This window comes from Nuphar pumila, chromosome 1 (assembly GCF_984573655.1).
Source record: "Nuphar pumila chromosome 1, dmNupPumi1.hap1.1, whole genome shotgun sequence".
Lineage (NCBI taxonomy): Eukaryota > Viridiplantae > Streptophyta > Magnoliopsida > Nymphaeales > Nymphaeaceae > Nuphar > Nuphar pumila.
The window spans coordinates 6,439,854-6,449,478 of NC_143249.1; the positions used below are offsets into that span (position 1 = coordinate 6,439,854).

The window sequence follows — 9,625 nt, forward strand, 5'->3', positions numbered from 1 at the left end:
TCGGTTTCGGTTTTTAGTTTTAATACTGAATCTGACTGATATCCGTATCAAATTACAAGCGAAAATTTTGAATACTGTACACGCCTTCTCCATCTGAATCTGAATCTGACTCTGACTCTAATTAGCCAACACTGATTTATCCGACCTGAGTTTTACATCCCTACTAAAAATCCATTTTTCTCATACACATGCGTTAGTCAAATGGTTTCAGTACAGAAAAATCCAATTTAATGCGAATCAAAGATTCTATCCTGATTACTATATGAATTTTGGTCCAGATCTCCATCCAAATCCATGTGAAGTCAACTCATATTGCTCGTATAACAGAAGCAATGTTGTTTTCTAGGACATCAGAATCTGATCCACCGATCTTTATATTACCATATTTAGTTCATAACGATGAAAGGCACCATTATGGGTTTTCTTTTTCTTTTTTTCCCAGTTCAATGTGGAATAGACGTAATTAGCCTAAAGATGTATATGAACTATCAGAGTGCATCTTTATTGGGTACGGGTAGGGGTGTCAACAGGTCGGCTTTACCTGGATCCGACCTGGACCAACCCTATAGGGTCCGGGTATGGTGATAAATAAGAAGACCCGATTCAGATTCTGGTCCGGACCCGAAGGTCCGATTAATACATGGATCAGGGTATAGTTTGTGAAATTTTATACCAGACCTGGACCCCACCCAAGTTCCGATTGAGACCGGCAAATTTTCAATGTAAAAATGATAAAAGCTATTATTTTACCAGTTATGGTCCGGGTCTGGTTTATGTAATTCTTATCAGGTCTGGGTATGATTTCTCTTATAGTGGACCTGATTAGACTCAGATCCGTACCTGATACCATACCCAAAACTCGGGTTCAAGCCTTGTTCCAAATGGGTCTGAACCAAACCGGACCTGTTGACACCCCTAGGTGCGGGGTCAGACCCATCTTTTGAAATGACCTGATTGGACTTTATTTTCTGTTGGTTACTGACAGTCCAAAGTTCAGCCATTTCTCCTTTGCCCTTTGCCCTTCATTCTAGTAACTCTTTTACATATTAGAAAACTTTAATGTGCCTTGAATGAAAATCCTTTTTGTTTATTTGCCATTACATATCCAAATGCTATTCTTGGCGAGCAGGTTGTATGTTACCCCCTGAACACAGGGCCGCGTGTTCGGGGTCCGAATGAGTGCCACGTGGCACTCATTTGGCTGTTTTAGTGTGTATGAAGGAATATTGCGGATCCCAAGATCTTCCTCCATACATAAACAGCCGAATGAGTGCCATGTGGCACTCATTCGGACCAGCGAACACGCGGCCCCGTGTTCCAGGGGGAACATACACCACCCTCTCCTATTCTTGGAACTCTTCACATGCATGAAAAAAATTTAAGCAATCATGTTCTGTACCTTGATGAAACCCACATTGTGCACATCTTGATCAGCACAATCAGAATCATCACAATGATAAGAATTATTGAGAAAACTTCTTCCCATGCATGCATCCCATGCATACTAAACATTGGATGGAACAACCAGCATATCTTCGCCAGTATCTATTCCTTGCAAGAAAAATCTCTGTGACACAAATATCAACTGCACAATAATAATATAGAACTCTGGATCTCTTATTTTATTCACTTCTTCTCTTCTTTCCCTTGTTGGAAAATGCAATTTGGTTATCTTGGTTTCGCAGTTACAAGCATGGATTCTTTAGGGATTTGAACCCATGATCATTAGGCCAAAGAAAAACTACTTCTTCTGGTGTTTCTTAATCTTCTTTCTTGGTATAAATCAAGGGTCCATATGGTCTAGAAGTGGACTAATGCTGTGATACCGCCGATGGATCTGGAGCTGTCTCCATATTGAATGGCTAGATCATGCGTGGGAGGATCAGGTGGAGTATAGGTTACACAAATGTCCATCTGTTAGGCTACCATGACGTGAACTCCAAACACCAATAGGAAAATCTATATGATTTTAGGAATTTCAAGGAAAAAAGGGGGAAATTGAGAGGTTAGCAGAAAGGATGGTAACACAGGCACTACTTAGAGCATATATTTGCCATCTTCGATTTTACATGCTAAATAGTTGGACAACTATAAGTGCAAGTTTTATCCAATTCATCTAAACTCATAGGTGTGTTAAGCATGCTTTGTTTGCAATAAGTTATACACCTTGGATCATGATATTTGGATATAAAAATAATAAACTTTCAAGTCATGAAATTTATATATTGAAAGACCTGCTTACACGTTGCAAACACATCATCTAAAACCTGTTTTCTACTAAACAGACCATGTTGATTGCATCTGTGGGGTTAGGTCTATGAGAAAAAAAAGGAAAAATGCCAATAAAATAGTCTTTTGTACTAGATTATGTATCTCACTCTTTAATGAGAAATTCCCCATTCTCAAACAAGAAAGACTGCAGAACTATAAATAGGCCTAGGCCTGATTGGTGTGGATACTGTATATGCAGTCATTTTCACTTTTTGATCCATACCTGATCAGCATAATCCATGTCAGGTCTAACAAGCAAATCCATTTAAAAGGTTGGATCTGGAAGCTGGCCGAGAAAGGTCCAGGTTCAAGAAAGCATTAGTTCCGGCAACTCAAAAGCAGTCTGTCTTCTAATTGTAGCAGACTGCAGGGGGTAAACTTGGCTCATTATCTTGCCTGGGTCCATTAGGCTTGGCTCATTATCTTGCCCGGGTCCATACTACTCTCCACTCGAGTTCTAACTACTGTCAAGGTTGAAGAATTTGGGGCTAATTGTATCCCATAATCATGTGTCAAGGACTTGGAAAGTGATTTTGCAATTGGGTGACTGCACAATGCCGCCAAGTTCAAAGGTAACCGGGTATCGTTGCTGGAGGCTGTGACTGGAGCCAAGTTTGAGGCAGCTCGATTGAATTGAAAAACAAAAACAAATGACAAAAAAATTGAAATCTCTAGCTCATTTGAATAAAAATACTTTTTCCCAAAAAGAAAAGGAAAAAAAGAAATACTGAACTGAGAAGCTAATGTATGTAAGCCATGCATGCCAATTGCTTTCCCTGAACATGATCGATTGTTATGTCACACACGTGCACGCACAAGCACACGGCCAATAAAAAAGAAAACTTGGTTTGAATTCAAGTTTAGGGTTTCGGCCTTTGGTGCTAAAAAGGAGGCAGCTGCACCTGACTGCCCTCCATCTCTGGGATGCAGCTAGGGATGCACATGAGCCGAGCTTGGACACCTTTTGCCCGGGATTGGCTCAAGCCCAACTGGAGCTGGCTTGAACTGAATACCTTTAGTTTATTTTTTTTTTAAGTTTTTGAAAATCGTGTCAAAAGCTTTTTTAAAAGAAGGCAAGACAATGAGATTTGAACTCACACTACTTTTAAGAAAAACCAACAACCTACCCATAGGACCTTTCTTTATAACCATATTATGAACAAAATAATACATATATAAAGTCTAATTTCTTTATATATTTATGTGAGCCGAGCTTAATGGAGCTTACCGAGTTGGACTGGCTGTTCAAGCTCGGCTCGTTTATGTGTATCGAGACTGAACCCTTGTTCAAGCTCGACTCATTTATTTTTTTGAGCGAGTTTGAGTCGAGCTTAAATGGGTCAAGCCCGAGCTAGCTCGGCTAGTTTTACATCCCTAGATGCAGCCTGTTAGCTGTGAAGCTCAAAAAAATATGGTGGGCAGATCAGGTGCAAAGAAACACTAAAGTGTGCAATGTGATTGCACCTGATCTGCTGTCGCTAAAACGAGATAAAAAAAGAACAAAATAAAAGCAAAAAGGATAAACAAAAAATAAAAAAAGGTTGGATATTGATCCAAGATAACTAACTACAAATCCAACGCCATTATATATAGGAAAGTTTTCAAATACCCCTCTAACTTTTTGGTCTAATTCATTAGCGCACCAAACGTTTCAGAGTTTGCAATTGTCCTGTTTAATCAAATTACCCCAATCACACACTGACATTGGATTGTTCTTGGGTTAACACTAACTCATATTTTGAAGTTACCACTTTACCCCTATAGTCGGTGAAATAGAATTACTAGATTGCCTCTATTATAGAAGAAGTATGAACAAAGTATGTTTTACAGTAAATGCATAGGGCTGTTAACAAAATATATTTAATGTAAAAATTTACTAACTACAATGATAATTGAACTCTTGACCTTTCAAACAAAATACTCACCGCTACACCATACACTCATAAGTTTTAGAAAAAATTCTATATAATTAGGTCTAAATTGCAGCAAGTTAATCAACCCAACTAGGGGTGTCAACGGATCCTATTTGGTTCAGACCCAATGGGACCAAACCAAAATTTGATTTAAGATGCTGGTACCGGGTCCAATCAGGCCTACAAATTAAAAGAGAGAAGTCGCGACTCACCACCATTGTGTTAAATAAAAAAAAAAGTTTTGTAAAAACTAAGCCTCCTCTTAAGGGAAAGGCATAGGCAAGCATGGTCATTTTAATAAATTTAAAACAGAATTTAGTAGAGGTAAGTAAATTGAGGGACATTTGATTAACCCAGGTAACAACTTTAAGTTTGATGGGCATTTGCAAACTTTGAAAGGTTACGAGTGCGAATGAATTAAGAGTCATTAGACCGAAAAGTTTTGGCCGACTCTGCACAGAAGTCAACAAATAACGTAAACAATGGCCATCGAACTTGGCGCCATTTCTGCCTTTAAAAACACCTAGAGAATGTGCATCTCCCCTCACACTCGTACAGAAGAACAGTTATAGGCTTACTATCTCCTGTTCTTAGTTGTAGGCAAACATGGAAGTCCCCGTTATAGATTTCTCTAAGTTTCATGGTGATCAGAGGGGGAAAATCATGGCTCAGATTGACAGTGCTTGTCAAAACTGGGGCTTCTTTCAGGTGATATATTTTTCTTTTTGTTTTTCATCTTCCAGACCACCCGTCCAAACTTCAGAAAAGTGCTTGCCATGCCGCTCGCTTGCTCTTAATTGCTGGTTTAGGACCTGCATGTCCTTTTGAGAATCCAAAAACTAATTGCAATCTGCCTCTAGATATGCATCTTTATATTTCATAACTATGACAATCATTTATAATGGTAAGTGATAGCTAAACATATCAGGATCAAGAGACATCTAGCAGTTGCATTGCACAACCGTGGCCATACTCACGAATTCCAGTGTTTTGATTGCTAGTGGAAGCTTTAAAAATTCGAGAAACCGGTCACGTTTCGTGAACGCTAGAAGTGTCAAAAAAGTTGAAACTAATACTGTGGAAAGCATTGGAGTTCACGTAAGTTTCACATGCAAACGTGCACCACAATGTATTAGTTCTTTTGATGTTTAACAAGGGAAAAACGGGATGCATCATTGGACATATGATGGGTTCCATCCTGCATTCAATCCTAACCATCCAATCAATGACCGAAGATTGGTCCACATTTTCACCTGAACGTGGACTGATCCTAGCTGTCTGTCCAGGTGCTTCAGCTGGATGATCACTATGCCAAAGGATGTAATCCTTTTTGGGAAAAAATAGGGTTCGATGGTGGGGCCTGGAGTGATTGATGCTCTGCTGTATGGCCTAATTAATAACAAGCGTGTTAAAACCAATGTTATCACTACATATCGTATTGGCAGAATTTCGATATGTTGCAGGCTTAATCTGTTATTTTTTAATATATATAAAGATACCAAAAAATAATTTTCAAATGTTATTCTAAAATGATTTTAAGGGTTTTAAAACGTGTCACGTTATGATTGACATGTATAATTTTTTATTATTTATTGGGCCGATACAGAACGTACGATTCAGCTGAGTATACATCTGAATCGGTGGCCCAACGATTGAGGGCTGATACCGATACTGACAACATTGGTTAAAACCCTTTGGCCACTCCACTCACCTATCAAAGAGTCTGCTGCTTTGTCAGGGATCGTGCGCTCCAAGTATTGAACTCTCAACGTCCTTTAGCTTAATGCCTTAAGTTGACCTGCCTAGCCAGGTGTGCAGGGTCCTTGTGGGCTGCTCTTTCTTAGTTCTTGTAAAAAAATAACCACCTAGCATATCAAACTGGTGTCATGGAATGTATGGCTAATTTCAAACTATAATAATTGTTGTTACTATTATTTTCGGAAAAAGATCTAGTGTTTGGGGAAAAACACTTTATAAAGTATTCTGTCCAACTAGGGGGAGACACGTAGGGGTTTCCCCGGCCCCAGTGTACTGCCCCCTCTTAATCATTTTCCCTATTATCTCATTTGCATTTTAAAGCTATTAGGTTTTGTCCCAGATGTGGATTGGCATAGCTTCGAGATCCATAGCCAAAGCGCATCAATTCCTTCCTTGAACTTGTTTTGTACATTTGACATTTGTTGATTTATTGACTTCTATCAAACTCAACTACATTCCAATATTTTTGCTCATATTTTTTTCCTCTTTTTTTTGTTTTTCTTTTCAGCTTCTTAATCATGGGATACCAAAGGCTCTACTAGAAGGAGTGAAAGAAGTGTGTGCTCATAACTACAAATTTTGCAGAGCAGAGATATTCAACAACTCCCAGCCTGTTAAGGAACTGGAGAAAATTGTTTCTGGGCCAGAAATCCCAGAAAAGATTGTCACACTAGATTGGGAGGATGTCTTCATGCTTTATTACACAGAGGAAAATGATGAATGGCCTTCTAATCCACTAAATTTCAAGTAAACCTCTCTCTCTCTTTATATATATATATTATATTCATCTTAAATAGCCAACTATGGATATAAAAAAAAAAGTATGATTTGTTTTATTGCAGAAAAACAATGGTGGAGTTCTCAAATCGGTTGAAAGACCTAGCACAGACCATACTCGAAATAATGGACGAGAACTTGGGCCTAGAGAAGGGTTACTTGAGTAAAAAATTGAAGGGCAACGATGAAAAGCCCTTCTTTGCCACAAAAGTTAGCCACTACCCACCCTGCCCACGGCCTGACCTCATTGATGGACTGAAGGCCCACACTGATGCTGGTGGTGTCATACTGCTGTTTCAAGATGATCAAGTGGGTGGGCTCCAAGTGTTCAAAGATGGCCACTGGGTGGATGTGAAGCCCATTCCCAATGCCATAGTTATTGATATTGGTGACCAACTTGAGGCACTGACCAATGGGAGGTACCTTAGTGCATGGCACAGGGTTGTGGCCACCAAAGAAGGGAACAGACGGTCAGTGGCATCCTTCTATAACCCAGCACCATGTGCAGTCATATCTCCTGCGCCTACCCTCCTTCAAGGTGACAGTTCAATCGATTATCCAACTTTCATCTCTGCGGATTACATGCGTCGTTATGCCAAGGAGAAGTTCCTCCCTAAGGAGCCTAGGATTCATGCCATGAAATACTAAACTCTGTGTGTGTGTGTGTGATGTGTTTGGTTTTACAGTATGTAAGAGTTTTGAGGGTGCTTACAGATGATGTGCACCTTCAAACAAATAATGAATCATTAGCACACGTCTTTGGCTGCAATAAATACAGTTTATATAGTTGGTTAAAATCAAACTGTGTTTGTGGACATATTTTTTCAGGGAACTTTCTTTATCTATCTACTTTGTGCACAACCGATTGTTCAAAAATACTTGGGAAACTTTTCCCAGAAATGGGTACAAAAATGGAATGATCGGAAATAGATCAGATACAAATATTATTATTATTGTTTTTTTGACGACGAAGGAAAACCGAGAACCAGGTCACTTAATGGGCCTGCCTCCCTGCAAGGTAAAACTCTGGGTTGGGGTGACGCCCATCCAACCTTGATAAAACAATGGCAGTCCCCATGCACCAGCGGGATTTGATCCTGTGCCTTCTGCTTGACATGGGACCCCGTTGACCACATGGACTACCCATTCATATACAAATATTATGGACTACCCATTTCAATTGTTGCGCTTTATAAGATTCCATATATACTAAGTTTTGGTCAATATGTGTGGAATTGATCATTCCTCTCGAAAATGAAAATTTAGAGTGATCCATCTATTATTAAGTACTTGATTATGACTCACATATTCATGTACAAACCACTGTAGACGAAGTAACACTGATATCTTAATGTGGTCATTATAAAGCCATGTATGATGACAATGTTGAAGAAATATGCTTTTTGGTCTGTATCAAAGAAGTGAAGAGCTTCCATGCATGAATTGTTATCATGGACTTCTCTCAATGCTGGCAACCATGTCAAATTGTCAGCGCAAGTTGATCGCCTATGTTTATTAACAAGTTGCATTATTTTACTTTACTTTGTATTTGCACAAACTTGTTCTCGTATTTGATGAACGCACGGGCTGGGAATTCACTTGTCTTCATATATCAGACAATCAGTGTCACGGGCCTATTTCCTTCAATGGGCCAGCGCGGTGCGACGGTCCTTCCTTACCGCCGCAAGCCTACTCGTCAGCTCGTTTGCCGGTCGCGGAAGCTTGTAATCAGAGTGCAAGAGAGCAAGAGAGAATAGAGGGAGAGAAATTGCAATCACAACGAGGGTGAACAAAAGAAAGCTCAACGCATTTACTTCATTCATAATTTTGCCCGCAGGCGATTACAGTTCAAGTATACGGGCTGCCCCTTCGGGGTATTGATTCACCTGAACCGGGCAGCTTACATCAGACTCAACAAAAGCAAAACAGACTCTAAGCGCAACTGTACACTGTAAGTCGCAAGGGAACATGCTCCCCCCTTCAAATCATGCGCTGTCCTCGGCGCCATCTGTTTCGTGGTAAGCCCTGACTTCAGCCGGGTAGCGGCTGTTCATTCGAAATGCAGGCTCCCACGTTGGTCCCGCTGTTTCCTCCCACTGCACCAAGTATTTCTTCGCTTGCCCCAAGTAGTTGACCTTGTGGCGAAGAATCTGACTGAGGTGCTTCTCGGCCCGTTGTGCTGCCGGGGTCCTCTGCATGATGGGAGCGCGTTGCGGCACATTGTGTTCCGGGTCTCCATCATCTGGATGGAACTGCTTGAGGTTGCACACGTGGAACACCAGGTGCACCTTGAAGTCTGGGGGCAATTCCAGCTTGTATGCCAGCTTGCCCACCTTGTTTGTGATGGTGAAGGGTCCCTCATACTTTCTGAGTAGTCCGCGGTGCCGCCCGCGGAAGATGCCTGTGCGCCCAGGATATAACTTCACCAACACTTGGTCCCCAACTTGGAACCCTGCGGGTCGATGGTGTTTGTCCGCCCACTTCTTTATTCTCTTTACCGCTTTGTGTAAGAATGCCTTCGCTAACTCATTTTGCTAGTGCCAGTCGCGAACAAACTGATAGGCGAATGATGGCCTTCCCTTTTCCTGTGTGGCAAGAGTGTGCGCGGTCAGTGGCTGCTGCCCCGTGGCTATCTCGAACGGACTGTGGCCTGAAGACTCGCTCTTCTGCAGATTATAACAAAACTATGCCACATCAAGGAGCTTCACCCAATTTTTCTGATTGGCACTAACAAAGTGCCTAAGGTACTGCTCCAGGATCCCGTTGATACGCTCTGTCTGCCCATCTGTCTGCGGATGGAAGCTAGTTGAAAACAGCAACTCAGAGCCAAGTAGCCGAAATACTTCACGCCAGAACTTGCCCGTGAAGCGAGCATCACGATCACTCACAATGCTCTTTGGTATGCC

The 9,625-nt window shown here is 41.0% G+C and overlaps 1 protein-coding gene across 1 annotated transcript; it reads left to right on the forward strand.

Moving 5' to 3' along the window:
• Positions 1-4,790: 4,790 nt before the first annotated feature.
• On the forward strand, positions 4,791-7,367 carry LOC149847813 (1-aminocyclopropane-1-carboxylate oxidase-like). Its single transcript, XM_090002323.1, has 3 exons — positions 4,791-4,892; positions 6,451-6,689; positions 6,785-7,367. Exons 1-3 carry the CDS (start codon positions 4,791-4,793, stop codon positions 7,365-7,367), a joined length of 924 nt encoding a protein of 307 aa, XP_089858449.1.
• Positions 7,368-9,625: the final 2,258 nt, after the last annotated feature.

Bases quoted from the DNA above. Each gene is read 5' to 3' on its own strand.
- LOC149847813 (XM_090002323.1), top strand. From the start codon at position 4,791: ATGGAAGTCCCCGTTATAGATTTCTCTAAGTTTCATGGTGATCAGAGG. The intron at 4,893-6,450 runs GTGATATATTTT...TTTTCTTTTCAG, and splicing joins AAAACTGGGGCTTCTTTCAG to CTTCTTAATCATGGGATACC. The intron at 6,690-6,784 runs GTAAACCTCTCT...GTTTTATTGCAG, and splicing joins TCTAATCCACTAAATTTCAA to AAAAACAATGGTGGAGTTCT.